Raw genomic sequence first — 22646 nt, forward strand, 5'->3', positions numbered from 1 at the left:
ATCCCGGTGCCACCACCCGCGAGCGTCACCGGCCCCGTCCCGATGGATTTGGGACTCAATTTTCTCACCCCAAATTCCCCAAATCCCCCAATTTAGGCTCAAATTATTCTGAGAGAGGAAAGGGAATTCAGTTTTTACCATTTTTCCCCATTCCCCCCCCCCCCCATTTTTATCCTATTTCCCCCCATTTTTACCCCTAATTTTCCCCATTTTTTACTCCACTTCTGACCTATTTTTGTCTCATTTGGCTCTTAGCTCCCTCCATTTCTGCCCCATTTTACTCCGTTTTGGTCCCATCTTAACCCAAATTTTCCCCCAATTTCACCTGATACAAACCTCATTTCTGCCCCATTTTTACCCCATTTTGCCCAATTTTAATTCTCATTTTCCCCCATTTGTCCTAATTTCTGTTCCTTTTCCACCCCATTTTTACCCAAATTTCCCCCCACTTTCCCCCCCATTTCCCTCCCGCTTTTTCCCACTTTCCCAAACCACCCAATCCCATGAAAATCCCAAACCCAGAGAGGGAACTCCTTCACTGGGGATGAGCCAGGAATTTATTTTTCCCTTCTAAAAGGGCTTTTTTTCAACACAAAAACTCCCAAATTTCATTTTTTCCCTCTGGCACCTTGCAATAACCTCAGATCTGGCCCCAATATTCCTAGGATCCTTTTGGGATTGAGGAGCAGAAAAACGATCTTTGTCCCCACCTAAAACTCCCAGTTTTTACTTTTTCCTCCTAATTTCACAGCTATTTCACTCCATATTTTCAATTATCCCCTGACATTTCCTATTAAAAATTAAAATTTAATAATATAAAAAAAAATCATTTTTTGAGCCTCTAATTGATTTTTTTAGGGATGAAAAAGCCCCCAAATCCCCAATTTTGCAGTGGATTCATGTGAAAAAAGCAATTTTGAAGACCCCAAGCCTTACAGAAAACCTGATTTTGGGGTGAATTTACCCCCTAAAAATTAATTGTAGGGACACAAAATTTGCTTTTAAACCCTAAAAAACCCAAAAATCCCAAATTCCTTTTTTCCATTTAGGGTTTTCCCTTCCCCTCCTTTTCCTGGTGGGAAAATCCCCAAAATTTCCTTTTTCATCCCATTTTTGGGGTTTTGTCACACAGAGCCTCTTTGTCCCTTTTCCCCCTGGAAAGGTGGGAAGGGGCCCGAAATGGGGGAAAAATCCGGGAATTTTTGTGGGATGAGGTCAAAGCCTTCCCCCCTCACACGGCCTCTTCCTCCTCCTCCTCCTTTCCCTCCTCCCCCTTTTTTGGGATGAAAAGGCGATTTTTTGGGAAAGGTACAAAGGGATCCTTTCAGGGAGCGAGGGGGAGGGCGCTCAGGGCCTCACCGGGGATTTTTTGGGGGCTATTTTGATTTATTTTGGTTTATTTAATTTTTTAGTTTTTAATGTTTTTATTAGGGTGGGGGTTTTTTTGCAGTTTTTGGTATTTTTTAGATTTTTTTTTGTTATTTTCTGTACATTTTTAAGGATATTTTTGTGTATTATTTTTATTTTTTCTGGAGGCTTTTTTATTTATTGAATATTTTTTATATTATTTGTGTATTTTTCAAATATTGCTTGGAATTTTCAAAAGATTTTTGTGTGCATTTGTATATTTTGGGGGTATTTTTTAAAAAAATGGGTGCATTTTAAAATATTCTTGTGTATTTAAAAATATTTTTAAAATATTTTGGGGGTATTTTTTGTGTGGTTTTTATTTCTGGGGTATTTTGGAGTGAAACGTTAGGAATTGGATGAATGGGTTTGAGGGATACCTTGGGATTATTTGGTGTCCCTTAAGGGATTTTTCCCATTCCCAAAGCTGATTTTTCCCCTGGAATTCCCAATTTTTTCCCTCGGGGTCACTCTATGTTACAGGGGGGTCACTTCACCCTTTGATTTTTTAGGATCCCCCCAAAACTTGGGAGTTTTTTGCCCCCTAAATGCCTGAAATTCAGGATTTTCATCCAACTCCAAACTCTAAAAATTTTCTTTTTTTTCTCCTGTCTGAAGCGAGGAAGAGGTGAAAAAAAACTCCGGGATTTTGGATCCTTTGATGGCGAATTCTCCCATCCCCCCATCCCAAAAAATCCCTATTTGGGGTGGCACCGAGCCAGGGCCCCAAAAGCCACGGGGACAAAGCCGCCCCTGTGTCCCAGAACCGGAAAAATCCCAAAAAATAAATAAATCCAGGGGAAAAAAAAATTTAAAAACCACCAAAAACACCCAAAATCCCAAAAAACCCCCAACCTTAAAAGAGATTTTTGATGGGGGCTGGGCCGAGGGTCCCAGGGTTTGAAGGGAGATCAGGTTCGGGGATTTTTTTGGGATTTTTGGGCATTGTTTTGGGGTGTTTTTTTTTTTTTTTTTGCTTTTGGGCAAAAACCAGAAAAAAAAGCCCAGCAGGGCTGTGGGTTAATTAATTAATTAATGAGGGCTCAAGCCTGTGGGGGATTAATGGGGTCGGAGTCGTTAGGAGGAATTAGGATCAGGAGGCTCCTGGAGTGTGAGGACCCTGCCCCAGCTTAGGGTTAAAAATGGCCCCAAATTACCCCAGGTCACCCCAAAATTGGGGTTTGGGGGGAGCAGCCCTGACCTGGAGGGTTTGGGGTGAAAAATAACCCCAAATTGCCCCAAAATTACCTTTAAAGTTACTCCAAAACGACCCCAAAATTGGGGTTTGGAGGGTTAAAGTGCCCTGCTTGGGGTTTGGGATTAAAAATGCCCCAAAATCACCCAAAAATGACCCCGAAATAACCAAAGAGGGGTTTGAGGGGTGGTGTTGAGGGGGGGGTAGCTCAGACCTGGCTGGATTTGGGGTAAAAAATGACCTAAAATGACCCAAAGTGACCCAAAATTGAGGGCTTTGAGGGGCAGCTCTGAACTCTGGGGTCTCCCAGCTCAGAATTTGGAGTCCCAGCCCTGAATTATGGAGAATCTTTCTCAGATTTTGGGGCATTTTTCCTGCATTTGGGGCATTTGTGTCTGATTTATTTTGGGGGCATCTTTTTGTGGTTGGGGCATTTTCCCTGGATTTTGGGTAATTTTCCCGGTTTTCAGGGTGCCTTGCCCAGGCAGCATGGGGTGGAACGGGGGCTCCATGTCCCGGACTTTTTTTGGAGCCCAGCCACGGCCCTACAAAGGGAGCTCTTATCCCAAATCCCGACTTTTTCTGGGAATTTTTGTAAAAATAGCAGTGGATCCAGTGGGGAGGGGGGGAGGCAAGTGAAAGGACCTTTGTCACCTGGACGGGGGGGAGGGAATTCCAGGTGGGATTTGAGGGGGCTCCCGGGGGAATTTGGGGTAATTTTCCGATGGATTTTGGGGCATCTACATCAGATTTGGGGCATCTTGCATGGATTTTGGGGCATTCCCTCCGATTTTGGGTCATTTTCCCTGAGTTTTGAATAATTTTCCCTGGATTACAGGGAATTTTTCCCAGGTTTTGGGGCACCTTCTCTGATTTCTTCAGCTGAGGAGGAACCCCAAACCCTTTTCCAGAGATTCCCACTGTGAACAGGAATGGAGACAGATAAATAAATGTACAACTGCATCTGAACAATGTCACCTAGCACATGAGGAGTTGGCAAAAAAAAATTAAATTTATCGCATATTTATAAACTCATAATTAAAATGTGTTCTTATCTAGCACAAAAAGCAGGAAAATTCCTCAATTCCAGTTTTTTTTTCAGATCTTTAATTTCAATAAAAGTTAAAAAACGTAGGAAATTAATCTGGTATAAAACAGGGGAGGGAATTTGGGATCCAAAGGGACACGAAGGGATGGGAAAAACCAGGAAAAGGGGCTCCAAAAATTTGGGAATTTGGTACAAAACTTCATCTCCCAGCTCGGGAAAAATAGAAAAAATTCCCAGCTCCTGCAGGAGAGGGAAAATACAAAAACTTGGGATTTTCCCCCACTTTTCTTATTAAAAATCATCTTTTCCACCAGGAAGAGCAAATCCAGAGGCTTGGGGAAGGACCAAAAAATTTGGGAATAAATTAATCCAGGGAAAGGGGTGGGCAAAGCTCCCCAAATAAATCCTGGCATTGTTTGGGAAAAAATGGAAGGAATTCCCAGGATTTTGGGGGTTTTCCCATGGTTCTGCAGTTCCTGCAATTTGGGGAGGATTTCTTCATGGAAAACGTGGGAAAAGCAACTGGAAAAAGCAACAGGAGCTGCTGGGATGAAGCAGCCTGAAAGGGAAAGGAAAATTCCCAAAAATTTACCAAAAATCCCAGATTTTGCTCAGGTTTTGGGATTTATCCCTTGGAAAACCAAAGTTTGGGTGTAAATTCAGAGGAATTCTGACATTCCAAAGCTTAATCCTGGAAAAATCACCCAAAAGTGGGAATTTGGGAAGAAAAAACAGGATTTAAGCAGGAATTATTCCCAGGGATTCAATCCAAGTTTTCCTATGGATAAAATCCACAAACTTTGGGAATGAGGTGGAAAATATGGTAATGATCCCCAAAAATTCCCTCCAGAACCAAACCTTTCCCCTGCTTTTCCCAAATACAGATTTTCCCAACACAAATCCACAGAGACTCCTCCCTTTTCCCGAAAATCCAGCTCCAAAAAGACCAAAATTCCCAAATTTCCCCAATCCAGCAGATGGAAAAGTGGGAAAATCCATCCTGGAATCTCAAAAAAGAGGGAAAGAAACTCCAAAAGTTCCCAGCTGTGCTTCCAAACTTTTCTATTCCCCCCGAATCCCGGGGGGTTTTGGGAGGAGCAGGACCCGGAGTTCCTTGGCTGCGTCCCCAGGAGAATCCTGGGATTCTTCTGATCCAAATCATTGGAATTTCAGGATTTTTCTGGCATCAGAGGAGCTTCCTGTGCAGGATTTCCCAGGCCATCCTCTTCCTGAAGTAGGGCATGTGTTTGCTTTGGGAATTTTGGGGGAGAAAATGGGAAAAAATGGGAATTTTGGTCAGGTTTGCTCATCCAGGGGCAGATTCAGGCTTTTTTTTCCCCATGGAAAATAATGGAAAAGGGGGAAATTTGGGGCTTTGGGGTTCGTGGGAATGGGGGGAAAAAATGGGAATTTCTGGGGATTCAGGCAAAAAATGGGGGAATTCATTCTAGATTTCGCTGGGATTTTGGCAAAGTTTGGGGTTTTCCTGGCCCTGGGGGTCTGGGACCTGAGGGAATTTGGGAGTGCTGGGATCTGGAAATGCTGGAGGAGGGAAGAGGGATATTCCTGGAGGTTGGGAATTACCCAGGAATTCCTTGAAATTTTGGGGAGGAATGGGGAATTTGTCTCAGATTTTGGGGGGAATATTTGGGATTTTCCCTGGCACTGGGGCTTGGGAGCTTTTTCCAGGGACTTGGGGACAATTCCATGGAAGGGGGGGAGGGTGGCTAGGAATGGGAAATAGGGTGGGGATTCCTTGGATCGGGTGAGGAATGCTGGAATTTCCCCCAAATCCCGCTGGAATTTCGGGGTTTTTCCTGGCCCTGGGGGGTTTGCAGGATGGGAATTGTGGAATTTATTTCATTTGCAGCCCCTGGGGTACCTGGGTGAAGTTGATGGGTTTGTCCTTGGAGATGCACTCGGCGTAGCGGCAGGCGAACATCCCGCAGTCACTGCCGTTCATCTGCTGCGGGATCTCCTGGGGAAAAAACAGCAATCAACATTCCCAAATTCCCACATCCCCCCCCTTCCCTCAGCCCCCAAACCCCCAAGGCCAGGAAAAAACCCCAAAATCCCAGTGAAATCTGGAGGAAGGTCCCCAGAATTCTGGAATGTTTTGCATTCCCACCTTGCCCAAATCCCACCCAAACCCTTCCCCTGTGGAAAATTTCCTCTCCCAAGGTTTGGGATTTGTTTCCTCCTTTTCTTCCCTGAGGGAAAAGGGGCCCAAAAAGGGCTGGGAATCCAAGGAAATGCTGAATTCTTTGGGAATTCTGGGCTGTCCAAACCTGGCTCTTCTTGCTCAGCAGGGCCCATCCGTTGGTGTCAAATTCCTTCCTTTTCTTATCCAAACTTTCCTGTTTCAGGTACTGCCTGTGGGAAAAGGAGCAGGAAAAGCTGGAATTCATGGGGAAAATGGCAATTCTGAGGTTCTGCTCTGTCTGGCTGTTCCCTAAGGGATTCAGGGTTGGGATTCACAAATCAATTACCCCCAAAAATCTAAAATTGGATCAGGAGAGGCCGAAATCCCATGGGAAGAAACAGGGAGAGAATTCCAGGGAAGAGAAGGAATTTTTCATGTCCTGAAAGGGGAGAATGAGCCTGAAAAAGGGAGCAAAAATGACCCTAAAGGAGCCTCCAAAAAATGACCCTAAAGGGATCTAAGAATGACCCTCAAAGGGCTCAAAAATGACCCCCCAAAAAGCCCAAAAATGGGTAAAGTCAATGTGTCCAAGGCTGGGGAAGCAGGAGTGGGATTTTGCCAGGGAAGGGATTTTACTCACAGCAGGATCCTGCAGGCCTCACTGTTGATCCCTCCCATGGAATCGTAGTAGGTGATGGTTTTTTTTCCTGAAATCCACGACCTGCACAGAGAAAAATTCCTTAAAATGGGAAAAAAATCAAGAATCCTTTTCTTGCAAAAACAATGTAGGGTACTTCACACCACAGGAGGATTTCCCCCCAGAAATCCCCATTTCCTGCTGTGGTTTTAATCCCCGAATGTCTAAATGAGCCATTATTATTATTATTATCATCATCATCATTATCATCATCACCATCATTATCATTCCTCCCAAGGGTTTACAACAATTTTGCCCCATCTCTCAAGGCCCAGATTTAGGTGATTTTCAGTGCTTTCCCTCCCCATTCCCATGCCATTTTTGCTGGAAAATTACCTCTTTTACATGGAATTAATTAACAATTCAAGCAGGAATTAATAAATTAAGGAGGCTTTTGGGTAAAGGAGCTGAAAATCCCTGCAGGATCCCAGGAGCCAAGGCAGGGGATAATCCTCGCAGGATCCCAGGAGCCAAGGCAGGGGATGGGACAAAGGAAGGGGAAAAGCGAAATATCTGTGGCCTAAATCTCTTTAACAAGATCCTGTGGCACCAGTTGGTGGGAACGGGGAAATCAGATCTGCCCAAGGGAATAATGCCCTAAAATGACCTCCAGCCTGAATTTAAGGACTAAAAACCCCACAAAAAGCTGCTCCTACCTTTGTATTCCCTTTAAACTCAGATTTGAGACACAAACACATATTTTTCCCGGCAGCATCTCCCAAAACCAACAAAATTTGGGCCCTAAATCCCAACTGAGATTTGTGTGGATAATTCAAGCACTCACAGCCAGGCACCAGTGCACTCCCTGTGGATGGGCCCAGGAGCAGATCCACAGAGAAAATATCCACTTTTTTTGTCCATCTTTTCACAGCTTGGTACCCTGCAGTCTTTAATTTGGTGAAGAAAAAAGGTGTTGAAGGCGTGGACTGCAGGCAAATCCTGTCCTTGCTCCTCTCCATCAGCAAATTCCTGTAGAAATTTATAATCTGGAGGAAAAAAAAAGGGGAAAACAGAGTTTTTTATTTTTTTAGTAGATTTTTATTTAATTTACTATGGCGTTGGATTTGTGGCCCTGTGTAAAGTTAGGGAATAAACCCCCCAAAAGGAGGATTTGCATTAAAACCTTCAAAAAAACCCAGGTGAGTTTGCAGTAGCTTCATTGTAGTAAAACATTCCAGAGACAACTCAAGGATTTTTACGAATTTGCCTTTAGGTCGGAATTTAAGGTTTACTTACTGTTTTCTCGGTTCACACCAATCCCATCCTCCCATTATCATTAATTCCCCACATAAATTCATTATTTTTATTTTGTGCCGCTTCCCCCACAGATTTAACAGTCCAGGGTGGAATCCCAATCCACAAACCCCCTCCCAGCACCCACCCCAAGCATTCTCCCCTCCCAAGCTGCTGGAAACGGGTGGGAAATGGGAACTGTTGGGCTCTCACCTCGTCGTTGAGCCAGTTGAGGTTGTTGAGGGTCTGGATGTCCTTCCTGGTGATGGTCAGGCGGAAAGCCTCGCTCAGCACCTCATCCTGGTTCCCTCCTCGGAAAAGGCTCTTGATTTCCTTCTCCATTTCCTGGGGAAAGGGAAGGTGAAATTCCTGCTTTTCCTGACCCCAAATAGCCAAAGGTTTAATGCCCAATAGTCCCTTAAGCCATAAATTCACCAGGAGGAGGGTGCAGGGCTCCATCCCTGTGCCCAACCCCAGGAGTTCCCTGAAGCTAATTCCCTGAACTGACCCCAAAACCCTAAATCCCAGGAATTCCCTGAACTGATCTACCTCAGGTGAGGTAGAATTCCTGCTTATTCTGCCCCAAATCCCCAAGGGTTTAACACCAAACTGATTCTTGAGCCATAAATTCACTGGGAAGAGGGCACAGGGCTCCATCCCTGTCCCCAAATCCCAGAAATTCCCTGAACTGAGTTCTATCTGAGGAAGAACTTTTCCTGTCCCCAAATCCCCAGGGCTCGAACACCAAACTGATTCTTGAGCCATAAATTCACCCTGAGGAGGGCTCAGGCCCCATCCCTGTGCCCAGACCCCAGAGTCCCCTGCGGGGCAGCCCCACCTCGGTGATCTCGGGGAAGTCATCGTCGCCCTGGCCGGGCCGGGCGCGCTCCAGCCCCTCGGGCCCCACGGCCACCGGGATCTCCTTCTCCAGGGGCACGCGCAGGTGCAGATCCACCAGGTCCTGCACCGAGCGCTCCTGCTCCTGCAGCCGCTGTGGGGGGCCAGAGAGGGAAAAGGAGGGGTTGGGATTGATGAAACTGGGATAAACCTCCAGGATTATGGAATTAAACCTTTACAGAGCCACCCAGGCCTGTCCCCTGTGCCACATCTGCATTTTTTCCCCATTTCCCTGGATTCTGACTCCTTTTCCAAGCCCTGACCACCTTCCCAGTGACAAGATTTCCAGTAGTTTCCAATGTGAGACAATATTCCCTCTTTTCATTGCTGTTTATCCCAGGATTGAGAAGAACAAAGGCCTACAAAAAGTTGATTTTTCCTGTTTTCCAACTGTTTTTCCCCAATTGTCCCAGTCCGGGGTATTTTTCCGTGTAATTCTCACCTGGCTCTGGAGCTGCAGGGCCAGAGCTTTCTGCTCCTCTATTTGCCTCCACCTCTCTCTGGCTCGGGAATCATAGACACTGGTCCTAGAAAAACCAAAAATTTCATGGACAAATTCATTTAAAAAATCAGGATTTTGGTTTTTCCACCCCAAAAATCCCAGGAAAAGCCAGCAGGGAATAGTAACTCACAGCTCTTTGATCCATAGCTCAGCCTGGAAAAAGGGGAGGCTGGAAAGAGAGAAAAAGGAGGGTTGGAAATTACTTAGAATTTCCCCAGAATTCCCTCATTTCCCAAATTCTCACCCTGTCCCTCTTCATTGTCACCTCCCCGTGTCCCTAAAAATCCCCAAAACACCCCCTTTTCGCACCCCTTACCTTGAAGCCGGAGTTCTGGAATCCTTGACCTTGAGCAAAATGACAGAATCTGACCCTAAAAATGGGAAAAATTCCTGGATTTCTGTCCTCCTTGATTCCTACCCCAAATATCTCCCAATCCTGAATAAATACCCCAGACTGGCCACAGAATTTAAATCCCTTTCCCAGAGTTTGGGGTTATTTGGGATTTAGTTTCATTTTTTTGGGGATTTGGGGGATTTTTGGGGGTATTTTCTTTGGGACTTTCTTGAGGAGTTTTTTGGGACTTTTTTTTTTTTTTGTTAATTTCAGATTTTTTGGGGGTTTTATTTGTGGTCTTGTTTTATTGAGATTTTGGTGGTTTGGGGGTTATATTTCTGGAATTCTCGGGAATCTTTACCTTCACTCTGTGCCTCAGCTCCTGGCTCCTCCTCCTGCTGGTGCGGAGCCGCAGAATTCCGGGGCTGGAACTCACCAGGAAACCCTGGAGAGGGGCCCAGGGGGGGATTTTGAGAATTCTGGGGTGGCTCCGGGGAATGTGGAACAGGAGCTGGAATTTTGTGAATTTCCAGTGCCTCGGGATCATCCCTGGGAGCCTCCTGGGGCAGGGAGGGGCCGGAACGGGGACAGCGGGAGCTGCAAAAAAAAAAAAAATCAAAATACCCAGTTAGGGAAATTCCTGGAAGAAGACTGGAAATTTGAGATATGGGGAGAAGATTTAGGATTTTTTTAGGGGGTTAGGAGAGAGGTTTTGGAGTGGTTTGGGGTTTGGGCAGGGTCTCTGATGATTTTCAGGGATTTGCAGAGGGTTTTTTGGGATTCGAGCAGGGATTTTGAGGTTCTTTGGGATCTGGGGCAGGTTTTCAGGATTTTTTGGGATGCTTCTGACTCACAGGTGGAAGGGGAGCAGCGGGGAGGGTTTGCAGCTGGAGAACCTCTTCCCAGTCACCATCTGCAGCAGCTGCCGGTAAATCTCCCGCTCCTCCTCCCGCACCGTCTGCAGGCAAAGAGAACAGAAAAAACTCCTCTCAAAACCCTGGAATTCACTGATCCCAGGGATTCCCCCCAAATTCAGGGATCTGATGGAATCCCACAAAGGCAATGCTGAGAAAAACTCCCAAAAAAAATGGGATTTAGGGCTGGAAAACCCCAGGAATTTGGTGTTTAACCCCAGATGTGCTCCCACCTCTGCCGGAACACCCCAACCCCACAAACCCCTGGGATTTCTCAGGATTTCCATTCCCAGCCCTGCCTGGACACCCCAACCCCACAAACCCCTGGGTTTCCCAGCCCCGCAAAGCCCCGGGATGCCCCAGGGTTTCTCCGTCACCTCCTCGGCCGCGCTCAAGAAGCGCCGCGGGGCCTTCTTGGGGCTGCGGCGGCTCCAGGAAGGGCTCGGGGCCGGCTTCAGGGGGAAGGAGGCTCCATGGAGGGCGGATTTTCCCCCAAAAGTGCTGGGGTTCCCGCTGGAAGGAGGGAAAAACACCGCAGGTTTGTTGTAAATCCTGAAAATCGGTTTAAAATCCCGAATAAAATCACAAAAGGTTGCACGGAAGGAGAGATGAAAGGGCCCAAATTCCAAATAAAGCCCCAAAAAGTCCCACAAATAAAAAAAAAAATCCCCAAACCCCCCAATTAAATTGCCCAAATCCCCCCTACTACAAAATCCCAAATAAAATTTAAAAAACCCAAGAATCCCAATCCCCACCAAAAAAATCTCAAAAATCCTCCCCCAAATAACCAAAATCCCAAATTAAACCCACCAAAAAATTCCCCAAAAAAGAAATTAAAAACCATCAAAAAATCCCAAAAATAAAACCCCCTCAAAAAATCATCTAATCGCTGTCAAATCATCAAAACTCCAAAATCCCAACTAAAATCCTCCAAAAGTATCAACCAAAACCTGGAAATCTGAGATCTGCTGCACCCACCTGGAATTTTTACGGGTTTCCAGGAAGGAGCCTCGGCTCCCCCTGGGCTTGGAGGTCCTCCACTGCCCGTTGGCTCCTGGGAATCTTTCAGGAATTTCTGAGGGGAAAAACACTAGGAGTTCCCAGAAAAACTCAAATTTCCCCTTCTCAAGGGGTTGTTTTTAGGGAAAACACCCCCAAAACCCAAATTCCAGAGGGAAAACTCACCTGGGGTGTAGCTGAGGGAGCAGGAGGAGTTCCCAGCAGGGCAGGAGAAGCTGCTGAGTTTGGGGAGGAAAAACTGGGAAAAAAAAAATAGGGGAAATTCCAATATTTTGCTTAGAAGTGGGAAAATACCAGGAAAGAATCCAGGAAAAATACAGGGAAAAGGGAAGGGTGTTCCTAGGGCTGGTTGGGAATGGTGGCAGGACTTCACAATTCCCAAAATTAATAATTCTCCAAATTTACAGGTCCTAAGGTTTGCAATTCCTATCCATCACAGCTCTCCAAACTCCCCAAATGCCCAGCTTCTAAAGGTTACAGCTCCCATATTTTGTGGAGCGAATTTATGGAGCAGCAAGAACCCAAAAACTGCTGGGAAAATCCTGAATTTCGCAGCTCTGGACCCGCGGTGGGTCCCACACTTGGGCTCCCCATTCCCGGCATATTCCAGGCGGAATTCCCACGCCGGGAACCGGGAATTCCCAAAAACGGGATTGGGATTTGACTTCTGCGGTTTCCAGGCTGCGTTCCCCCAGAGAAACCGCGGCTGGAAGTGCCCTAGGATTCCCTGGGATGGGGGAATTGTCCCGAATATTCCCAAATCCGCTTCCCGCCCAAATCCCGCGGTGGTTCCGTGAGGGAAGGAGCTTCGGCGGCTCCGGTCCGGCGGAAACGGAGCCCAGGAACGCGCCGGCCCCGCGCCCCCCCGCTCCGCACCTTGCTCTCGGCGCCGAAACCCTTGAAGGCCGGGCCGGGCCGGGCCCGCGCCACCTCCCGGGCCTCCATCCTCATGGAGGGCAGCGCCGCCACCTCGGCCCCGGGCAGCGGCAGGACCGGGCACGGGAAAAGGCCCAGTGGTGGCGGAGTCGGGTGTGAGGGCAGCGGGAGAGGGAAGAGCCCGTTCCGGGAGCGCAGGAGGGTCCGGAGCTGCCGCCGCTTCTCTTGCCTCAGCCGGCCCGGCCGCCGCACCGGAAGCGGAAATGGAACCGGAAGCCTCCCGAGCGCGCGCGGCTCTCCCGGGCTCCGCGGCGGCAGCGAGGGGGAAGCAGCGGAAGCGGAAGTGAGCGGCGGCAGCGCTGCCGGAAGTGCTGCCGCCAGACCGGGGGAGGGAGCCGCGATTTGCTGGAAGCGGAGAGCGCCCCCTGGCGGCTGGGAGGTCCGGGGGGGCAGCCGGAAAGGAGGGGCCACCCTGGACAGGGGGGCTGACCCTATAGGGGTCACTCTGTGGTGGGGGGTCACTCTGTGGGAGCTGTGACCCTATAGGGGGTCATTCTCTGGGGGCTATGACCATATGGAGGGTTCACTCTGTGTGTGAGTCCCTACCACCGATCCCATCACAGTCGATCCCGTTACAGCTGATCCCATTCCAAATTTGTCCCTATGGTCAGTCCTGTTACAGCTGGTCCCTACATCCAAAACTGTTACAGCCTATCCCATAATAGCCGATCCCATTACAGTCAATCCCACAGTAGCTGGACCCTACAGCCGATCCCATTATAGCTGATCCCATAACCGGCGATTCCATAACGAGCGATCCCATTACAGCTGATCCCGTTACCCCGATCCCATAACGGGCGCTCCCATTACAGCCGATTCCGTTACCCTGATCCATAACGGCCGATCCCATTGCAGCCGATCCCGTTACCCTGATCCATAACGGCCGATCCCATTACAGCCGATCCTGTTACAGCCGATCCCATTACACCGATCCCGTCACCCCGATCCCATTACAGCGACCCCGTCACAGCCGATCCCGTTACACCCATCCCGTTACCCTGATCCCCTAACGGGCGATCCCATTACAGCCGATCCCATTACAGCGCTCCCCGCAGCCAATCCCCCGGTCCCAGCCCGTGTCCCTGCGCCGTCCCCAGGCCATGGTGGCGCTGTCCCCGGGCCATGGTGGCGGTCCCGGTGGCCCCGGCTCTGTCTCGGTTCGCGGCCCCGGCCGCGCTCTCCGTGGCCGCGCTCCTCCTCCTCCTCCTGCTGTCCTTCCTCCCCCCCGGGCCGGGCCGGCGGCGCTCCGCAGGTCAGTGCTCCCGGTGGGCAGCGGGACTGGCGCCACTAACGGCCCCGGGAGGGCACCGGTAACGCCCGCGGACCGGCACCGGTAACGCCCGCAGACCGGGACCGGGAGCGAACCGGAGCCGGGAGAGGCAGCGGCAGGGAACGGGGACTAGGAGCAGTAAGGAAAGTAGAGCAGATCCCACCGGGAAAAGCGACCCGGGCCGGTAACGGCCCTGCACCGGGACCGGCGATGAACTGGAACCGGTTAGGGACAGGTACTGGAACCAGCAGGGAGCAGGAACTGGGACCGGTAACAGCCCCGCACGGGGACCGGCGGGGAGCTGGAACCGGGAGAGGCGAGAATGGGGACTGGGACCAGTAAGGAAAGCAGTCTGGAACCAGTGGGGAGTGCAGAGTCCCACAGGGAACACAGACGAGGACTGGTAAGGATGGACTGGGACCAGTAAGGAGGATAAACTGGCACCAGTAAGGAGGGCGGACCAATAACTACAGGGAATAGAGACTGGGATGAACAGGGAATCCAGACTGGAACCAGTAAGGACAGAGTGGCACCAGTAAGGAGTGCAGAGCAGCTCCCACTGGGACTAAAGACTGGAACCAGTAAGAACAAACTGGGACCAGTAAGGACAAAGTGGCACCAGTAAGGAGGACACAGCAGCTCCCACTGGGAACAGGAATTGGGACCAGTGAGGACAAACTGGCCCCGCTAAAGAGGGACAGGGACCATTAAGGAGAGCAGGGCAGGGAAAACAAACTGAGACCAGTAAGGACAGATTAGCACCAGTAAGGAACAGAGACTGGCACCAGTAAGAAGGACGGAGCAACTCCCAGAGAGAGTATGCACTGCGTCCAGTAAAGACAAACTGGGACCAGTAAGGAGAGGCTGGGACCGCTAAGGACAGCCTGGCCCCAGTAGGGAATCGAGACTGGGACCGGTAACGAGGACTCCCAGTAAGGAGTCCCCCCACGCCCCCCCGGGCGGGAGTGTCCCGGCGGTGGCAGCGGGGCTGTCCCAGTGTCGCCGCGTTCCTCCCCAGGGTGCCACTCTGCGCTGGCAGCGTCACCCAGAGGGACAGAGCCGCCCGTCCCACCTTGGGATTTGCCCGAATTTCCCGATTTTTTCCAGGCAGGAAAATGCCCCCGAGCCCCGCGGGACCCCAGCACACTGAGACCCTGGGGGTCGGCAAAGCCATCGCCGTCCTCACCTCCGGGGGGGACGCGCAGGGTAAGAGCACCTCAAAACCCCCGGGATCCAAAATCCCTAGAAATCCCCAGCCCGAAATCCCTGGAAATCCCCCCAAACCCCCCCGAATTTCTCCCCCCTCCTCCAAAACTCCACAAATCCCCTGGGATCCCCGGGATCCCAAAGTCCCCCCCCCCCCCCCAAATCCCCCCCCCTCCCACCTAAAATTCTCCCCCCCCAATTCCTAAAATCCACCCCCCCCAAGTCCCTAAACCCGCTCATTTGGAGGTAAAAATCAGGATTTTGATGCCACAACCATCAGGGTTTTCCCTGGATTGAGGTTTTGGGAATGACCTTGGTGGGGGTTTGGGGGTCGGGTGGAGCTCGAGGGGTTTTGGGATAGCAGAGGGGAGCAACAGTGACAAAATTCGGGCAGGGGACTCCAAGTGGGCGCCGGTGGCACTTTGGCACTGAGCCACAATAATCAGGATTGCCCAAAATTCCAAGGATTCATCCGCAGATTTGGGATTTTTCTGGGGGTCCCAAGGATGGGGGGCGGACAGACATGGGGGGGGTGCCAGGCCATGCGGGCCCCCCCCCGAGTGTCCCCTCCCCCCACCCCCGTGTTTGTCACCCATGTCAGGTGCTGCCACCAAAGGTCACCGGGGCAAAAATAACCCAGGCGGTGGCAGCTGTGAGGGGGGGGACAGGGGGGGTACGGGGGGGACAGATTGGGGGTGTCCACTGAGGGGTGGCAGCTGCAGGGAGGTGACAGGGGCTTGGGGATGTCACCAAGGGGTGACAGGATGATGGCGGTGCCCCACAGGGATGAACGCGGCCGTGCGCGCCGTGGTGCGTGTGGGGATCTACACCGGGGCCAAAGTGTTCTTCGTGTGTGAGGTCAGTGTCAGCCCCAACCCCGAAATTCCACTGCCCCACCGCAAAATTTGGGAAAAGGTGTCCTTGAACCACTGTCTGTTCTGTCCCCACAGGGCTACCAGGGGCTGGTGGACGGTGGTGACCACATCAGGGAGGCCACGTGGGAAAGTGTGTCCATGATGTTGCAGCTGGTGAGGGACACATGGACAGGGGGACACATGGACAGGGGGACAGTGGGGAATCACCTCCTGGGCTGGGGAGGCACTGGGCATGCTCCTCACTGGTCCCAGTTTGTCCCTCACTGGTTCCAGACTGGGGCTGGGCTCAGCAGAAAATGACCCAGAAGCAGAGCTGGGATGGGGGGAGGGAGGGAAGGGTGGACACAGGGATGGACACAGGGACGGACATGGGGATGGGATGGGTGGATGGACACAGGGATGGACGTGGGGATGGGTGGATGGATGGATGGATGGATATGAGGATGGGACAGAGATATGGACATGGGGATGAGATGGGCGGATGGTCAGAGGGGTGGACAGACACAGGAAGGCCAGCTGTGCCCCACCGTCCCTCCCCAGGGTGGCACGGTGATTGGCAGCGCGCGCTGCCAGGATTTCCGCACGCGCGAGGGGCGGCTGCGCGCTGCGCGGAACCTGGTCAAGCGCGGCATCACCAACCTGTGCGTGATCGGCGGCGACGGCAGCCTCACCGGTGCCGACACCTTCCGCGCCGAGTGGGGCGGGCTCCTGGCAGAGCTGCTCAAAACTGGTATGGGGGGACACCGGGGGAGCCCCGAAACCCCCCTGGGGTGAGGGAGAGGGAGGGGGGCACAGGGAAAGGGTTGGGGTCAAAAGAGAAAGGTTTGGGTTCAAAGCACACAAAAATTTGGGTTTTCGCACATAATAATGTGGTGTTCTTCCCTAATTATGGAAGTTTAGGGCACTTTTGCTCCCCAAGGGGACACTTTGGAGGAGGGCAGAGAGAGAACAGGGGGTGTGGAAAGGTTTGGTTTTGAATCAGGATGTGAAACTCAAAAATTGGTTTTTTTTCCATAATTATGGAGGTTTGGGGCACTGTTGAAGATGTTTTAAAGGGGGACACAGAAGGAAAAGAGGGTGTGGTTAAAAAAAGCAGGGTGCGGCACTCAAAAATTTGAGGTTTTCCTGCAAAATAGAGATTTATGGCACTGCTTCCCCCTAAGGGGACATTTGGGGGGGGGGTCTCACGTCAGGAAAGGAAGGTGTGGGAAGGTTTGTGTTGCAGTGTGATATAAGTTTGTGATTCCAAAAAAACTTTGGTTCCAAAATCAAGGTGTCCTACACAAAAATATGGTGTTTTGTTACCCAAAGCTGAGTGTTTTTCCCCCAAACAATCCCTTTGACACCTCTACCCCCCAAGTGACCATCTGGGGATGGCGTCCCCCTCCTGCCCACCCTCTCCCCAGGTGGCATCACGGCAGAGGAGGCGCAGCGCTCGAGCCACCTGAACATTGTGGGCATGGTGGGCTCCATCGACAACGACTTCTGCGGCACTGACATGACCATCGGCACCGACTCGGCGCTGCACCGCATCATGGAGATCGTGGACGCCATCACCACCACAGCGCAGAGGTGACAAGGACACTCTTGTTGTCCCCCAGCCCCCGGTGTTCCCATTTCGGGTGGGTGACGCTTTCTTGTCCCCACAGCCACCAGAGGACTTTTGTGCTGGAGGTGATGGGGCGGCACTGCGGGTACGTTCTGGCACCTAGGAGGGGTTCTTGTCACCCCAAAAATTGGGGGAAGTGGCTCAAAAGCAGGTTTTGGCCCCATTTCAGGTACCTGGCGCTGATCACAGCCCTGGCCTGTGGTGCTGATTGGGTTTTCATCCCTGAGTCACCCCCCGAGGACGACTGGGAGGAGCACCTGTGCAGGAGGCTGACTGAGGTGGGCGGGAGGGATGGACATGGGGATGGAGGGATGGAGGGATGGAGGGATGATCTCCCCCCATCCCTATCCTTGTTGATACCCTGTGATCCCCCCAGACCCGTGATGGTGGCTCCAGGCTCAACATCATCATTGTGGCTGAGGGTGCCATCGACAAGCACGGCAAGGCCATCACCTCGGACGAGATCAAAGCTGTGAGTGGGGATGGGGGGACATGGGGGACATCCCCCTTTGCCCCCTCCCTTTTTGGGGCCAGTCCCAGAGCTCTCCTGTGTCCCTGCAGCTGGTGGTGAAACGTCTGGGATACGACACCAGGGTGACCATCCTGGGCCATGTCCAGCGTGGGGGGACCCCCTCAGCCTTCGACCGCATCCTGGTGGGCACCTCCTTCCTCACCTCGGTCCCAAACAAAGGGACCTGGAGGTGACTGACAGCTCCCCTTGGGAGGTGACACCCCTGATGTCCCCTCAGGCCAGCAGGATGGGTGTGGAGGCTGTGATGGCGCTGCTTGAGGGGACACCGGAGACGCCGGCCTGCGTGGTCAGTCTGTCCGGCAACCAGGCCGTGCGCCTGCCCCTCATGGAATGTGTCCAGGTGGTGAGTGGGGATGGGGGGATGCTGGGAGTGGCCACAGACCCAGTCTGGGTCCCTAAGATGGTTCCCATCCCTAAGATGTCTCCAAATCCTCCAGGGAGTGTCACCAAGCCAGCCCCAGGGATGGATCCCACCCCAGGACACCCCATTCCACCCCAAACCCATCCAAAACACTCCAACCCTACCCAGGACACCCTGATCCCACCCCAGGACACCCCCAATTCCACCCAGGAAACCCCAATCCCACCCCAATCCCCCTCTGTGCCCCCAGACCAAGGACGTTACCACAGCCATGAATGAAGGACGCTTTGAGGATGCGCTGAAGCTGCGGGGCCGGTGGGTGGCACCTCCATGTCCCTGTCCCTGCAACCCCAATGTCCTCAAACCGTCTCAAAACCCCAACTTCCCCGATTTTTAGGAGCTTTCAGACAACTGGAATGTCTACAAGCTGCTGGCTCACATCCGCCCGCCTGCCACCAAGGTAGGGAGCACTGGGGCCCGAGCTGGGACACCCCAATTCCATCCCAGGCACGGATACCACCCAATCCCACCCCAATCCAACCCCAACCCCCAGTGAGCCCTGTCCCTGTCCCCAGAGCGGGTACACGGTGGCCGTGATGAACGTGGGCGCTCCGGCCGCAGGGATGAACGCAGCCGTGCGGTCGACCGTGAGGATCGGCCTCATCCACGGGCACCGCATGCTCGCCGTGCACGATGGCTTCGAGGGGCTGGCCTTTGGCATGGTGAGGGTCCCGAGGGGAATGGGGTGGGAAAAGGGTCAGGAGAGGGACTGGGATGGGGAGATTCGCACAGGGAATAGGGCTTGGGATGGATTTGAGGGGCTGGCATTCGGGATAGTGAGGGTCCTATGGGGAAAGGAGTTGGGATGGGGAGATCCCTATGGGATGAAGGGGTGGCCAGGGCATGATGGATTTGAAGGGTTGGGTTTTGGAATGGGGAGATCCCAGCGGAAAAACAGGCCGGGAAAAGAGTTTGGGAAGTGCAGGATGGATTTGAGGGGTTGGATTTTGGGATGGGGAGATCCATGTGGGAGAAGGGTGCAAGAAAAGGACCTGGAAAGGGGCAGTGGCACTGCAGGGATGGAGATTCCTCAGGATGGGGGTGTTTAATCCCTGTCCAAACCCCAGCCCTGCTATGGGTCTGATCTGCTGCTGTCCCCAAGCCAGGGGACATTGTGTGACCTCCTGAGAGGGCTGAGGGGACATTGTGTGAGCCCAATGTCACTCTGAGAGGGCTGAGGGGGGCCATTGTGGCCCCAGATCTTTCTCCCACCCCATTAAACCCCTGTTTCACCCCTCAGGTGGAGGAGATCGGCTGGAATACTGTGGGCAGCTGGACAGGGCTGGGAGGATCCAAACTAGGCACCAAGAGGTGAGTCCCCGCTGTGTGTGGGGTCATTTGGGGTCCCTCTGGGATCCCCCTCTGGTCAGGCTCATCCCAAGGAGTCTCCCCTTCCCAGGACTCTGCCCAAGAAACATTTTGAGGAGATCAGCGCCAACATCAGCAAATTTGGGATTCATGGTCTTATCATCATCGGTGGCTTTGAGGTCAGTGCCATGTGGGCAGGGTGTGGTCAGCGGGGTGGGGTCAGTGGGGTGGGGTCAGAGCATGGTTGGGGTGTGGCCAGGATGGGGTTAGAGAGGCATGGTTGGGGTGTGGCCAGGGTGGGATCAGGGTCCCTCTGCCATCCCCCAGGCATTCACAGGCAGCCTGGAGCTGGTGGAGGGCCAGGTCTGGTCAAGGTGTGGTCAGTGCCCCCACTGTTCCTCTCCTCACTGCATTGTCCCTTGCTGTTCCCATTGTCTCTCAGGCGTTCACAGGTGGCCTGGAGCTGGTGGAGGGCCGGGCACGCTTCGAGGAGCTCTGCATCCCCCTGTGCATCGTGCCCGCCACCGTCTCCAACAACGTCCCCGGCTCTGACTTCAGCATCGGCGCCGACACCGCCCTCAACACCATCACCACTGTGAGACCCCAGATACCTCCCCAAAATCCCCCTTGTCCCAAACACTATCACCCTGGTCGGACACCCCATCCTGTAGCCTCTGCTCCCAAACATCATCACCACAGTGAGAACCCAGATCCTGTATCCCATATCCCTCCTGATGCTAAACACCATCATCACAGTAAGATCCCAGTGGAAGTCTCAAATTCCCCTGATCCCAAAGCACTTCTCCTACCTCTATCACCTCTCTGAGACCCTGATGGAAATCCCCCAACTGCCCTGACATTAGACCCCTTTTCCTGACCCCAAATCCCACATTTCAGACATGTGACCTGATCAAGCAGTCTGCAGTGGGCATCCCAAATTCCCTGGCCCTAAATCCCTTTTCCTGACCCCAAATCCTGTCCCCACTGCAGACGTGTGACCTGATAAAGCAGTCGGCTGCAGGCACTAAGCGCCGTGTGTTCATCATCGAGACCATGGGTGGCTTCTGTGGCTACCTGGCCACTATGGCTGGGCTGGCGGCCGGCGCCGATGCCGTCTACATCTTCGAAGAGCCCTTCAGCAGCCGTGACCTGCAGGTGGGGACAAGACAGTCCCCAGTGGCACCCGGGTGGTGTGGAATGAGTAGGTTCCCCACTGACCCCGCTCCCACCTCCATTCCCGACCCCACAGGCCAATGTGGACCACCTGACGGAGAAGATGAAGACCACGGTGAAGAGGGGGCTTGTGCTCAGGTGGGTTCCAGCCTTGGGAGGACCTCATGGCACCCCTGTGGGGATTGGGTTTGGGATCAGGGGAACTGGGCTCTCACGGTGGTGATGGGCAAGGGATGGAAGATTTGGAGTCTCATTGTGGTGCTGCTGTTTGGGATCAGTGGAATTGTTTGGGATGGGGTGAATTGTGGGATTTGGGCCTGATCCTGTCCCTGGTGCAGGAATGAGCGTTGCAATGAGAACTACACCACAGATTTCATCTACAACCTCTACTGCGAGGAGGGCAAAGGGATTTTTGACTGCCGGAAAAACGTCCTGGGGCACATGCAGCAGGTGGGAATGGGGTGAGGGTTTGGGAATTCCCCCAGGAACAGGATCGGTGTTCAGGGGATTTCCCTGGGAAGGGGATTGGGATTTGGGGGATTTCATTGGCTCATCCTGGATTCTCCTGGGGCAGGGAGGCAGCCCCACCCCCTTTGACCGTAATTTCGGCACCAAGATGGGCGCCAAGGCTGTGGCCTGGATCACCGGGAAGATCAAGGAGTGCTCCCGGCATGGTGGGTGCTGCTGGATGGGGGATCCCAAAGGGGCCCCAGAGTGACCCTACATTCCCAAACCATTCCCAAAAAGCCCTCCTGTGGATTCTGGGGGATGTTCCCCACTCCTGGATGATCCCAAACATTCCTAACCTCCCCTCCCATGTTTTTGAAAGGTCCCAAATATTCCCAACCTACCCTCCCATAGGTTTTACCTTCATGCAGCATCCCCAGCATTCCCAACCCCTGCTCCAGGAGGATCGCAAACATTCCCAACTTCCTGTCCCAGGTGTTTTCCCATCCCTGAAGATTACCAAACATTCCTACCATTCCCCCCCACGTCCCTGGAGGATCCCAACCATTCCCAACTCGCCTCCAGGAGGTTCCCCACCATTCCTGTGTTCCTCCCAGGCCGGATCTTTGCCAACACAGCGGACTCGGCGTGCCTGCTGGGGATGCGCAAGCGCAGCCTGGTGTTCCAGCCCATCGCTGAGCTGCGCCAGCAGACGGATTTCGAGTGCGTCTCCCTCCCTGTCCCTGCCTTCCCCACCCTGGGAAAGTGGGACAAAGCCTGGGATCCCTCCCCAGGGATATCCCCAGTCTGTCCCTGTCCCCTCAGGCACCGCATCCCCAAGGAGCAGTGGTGGCTGAAGCTGCGGCCCATCCTCAAAATCCTGGCCAAGTACAACATCGAGCTAGACACGTCTGAGACGGCGCACCTGGAGCACCTGACCCGCAAGGTCCTGGTCCCCGAGGCCACCCTGTGACAGGGACAGCAGCCACTGCCAGCCTGAGGAACCCCAAAAATCCCCTTTTCTCACAGCGTCCTGGGGCTTTTCAGGGATTTTATGATTTTATGGGATTTTGAGAAGGGGTCCCCAAGCAATATCAGGATAAATTGAGGATGGATGGTGGAGGTTGAGGTTTTTAGGGTTAAAAGTCATAAAGTGGAGATGTTTCAATAAATTCAGTGCTTGTCCAAGTGCTCCAGGTGTCTGTGAATCCATGGAAAGGCAAACCTGGACCCCACTGACACCAAATCCCTCCTCATCCTCAGGATTTCCCTGCCCAGCATAACACAGAGGGATAAAACAGGTAAAATTTGTGCCCCAAGTTCATCCCAGAAAATAACAATAACAGTTTTTAGCCACTTGGTTTCACCTTGGAGATCTGCTCTTCCATTGGATCCTGGAATAGATCCCAAACCCCCCCTCCTCAAACCAACATCAAAGGGTGAATTCCTAGAGGGAAACCTCAGGAACCTTGAAGAGGT

The 22646-nt window shown here is 52.4% G+C and overlaps 2 protein-coding genes across 3 annotated transcripts; one reads left to right on the top strand and one right to left on the bottom strand.

Moving 5' to 3' along the window:
• Nucleotides 1–3510: 3510 nt before the first annotated feature.
• On the bottom strand, nucleotides 3511–13428 carry SENP1 (SUMO specific peptidase 1). Its single transcript, XM_054294746.1, is given in 20 exon segments — nucleotides 3511–5628; nucleotides 5939–6023; nucleotides 6434–6489; nucleotides 6491–6514; nucleotides 7275–7302; nucleotides 7304–7398; nucleotides 7400–7428; nucleotides 7431–7476; nucleotides 7937–8068; nucleotides 8562–8714; nucleotides 9063–9147; nucleotides 9253–9291; nucleotides 9439–9493; nucleotides 9818–10053; nucleotides 10311–10414; nucleotides 10748–10883; nucleotides 11349–11445; nucleotides 11556–11628; nucleotides 12267–12757; nucleotides 13353–13428. Coding segments are annotated over 20 exon segments (2163 nt in total). The 3' UTR covers nucleotides 3511–5505.
• Nucleotides 13395–22537, top strand: PFKM (phosphofructokinase, muscle). Of its 2 annotated transcripts, none has more exons than XM_054294733.1 (23): nucleotides 13395–13578; nucleotides 14704–14802; nucleotides 15587–15660; nucleotides 15753–15830; nucleotides 16218–16407; nucleotides 17084–17249; nucleotides 17327–17371; nucleotides 17456–17564; nucleotides 17663–17758; nucleotides 17848–17940; nucleotides 18036–18161; nucleotides 18430–18498; nucleotides 18580–18639; nucleotides 18755–18901; nucleotides 19480–19550; nucleotides 19639–19726; nucleotides 19990–20142; nucleotides 20538–20702; nucleotides 20797–20858; nucleotides 21059–21170; nucleotides 21295–21394; nucleotides 21785–21890; nucleotides 21993–22537. In XM_054294733.1, the coding sequence occupies exons 1-23, from the start codon at nucleotides 13449–13451 to the stop codon at nucleotides 22138–22140; spliced, it is 2487 nt and encodes an 828-aa protein (XP_054150708.1). In that variant the 5' UTR covers nucleotides 13395–13448; the 3' UTR covers nucleotides 22141–22537. The 2 variants fall into 2 exon arrangements, with proteins under 2 accessions (XP_054150708.1, XP_054150709.1); XM_054294734.1 differs by lacking the exon at nucleotides 13395–13578 and adding an exon at nucleotides 13637–13831.
• The last annotated feature ends 109 nt before the right edge of the window (nucleotides 22538–22646 follow it).

This window comes from Melozone crissalis, unplaced genomic scaffold (genome assembly GCF_028551555.1).
Source record: "Melozone crissalis strain CALT ecotype California unplaced genomic scaffold, PUWL_Pcris_2 ptg000322l_1, whole genome shotgun sequence".
In the NCBI taxonomy this organism is placed as follows: domain Eukaryota; kingdom Metazoa; phylum Chordata; class Aves; order Passeriformes; family Passerellidae; genus Melozone; species Melozone crissalis.

Excerpts from the sequence above, each read along its gene's own strand:
- PFKM (XM_054294733.1), top strand. The coding sequence starts at position 13,449 with ATGGTGGCGGTCCCGGTGGCCCCGGCTCTGTCTCGGTTCGCGGCCCCG. Across the intron at positions 17,565-17,662 it reads TGTGCAGGAGGCTGACTGAG|ACCCGTGATGGTGGCTCCAG; the intron begins GTGGGCGGGAGG and ends TGATCCCCCCAG. Across the intron at positions 19,727-19,989 it reads TCATCATCGGTGGCTTTGAG|GCGTTCACAGGTGGCCTGGA; the intron begins GTCAGTGCCATG and ends ATTGTCTCTCAG.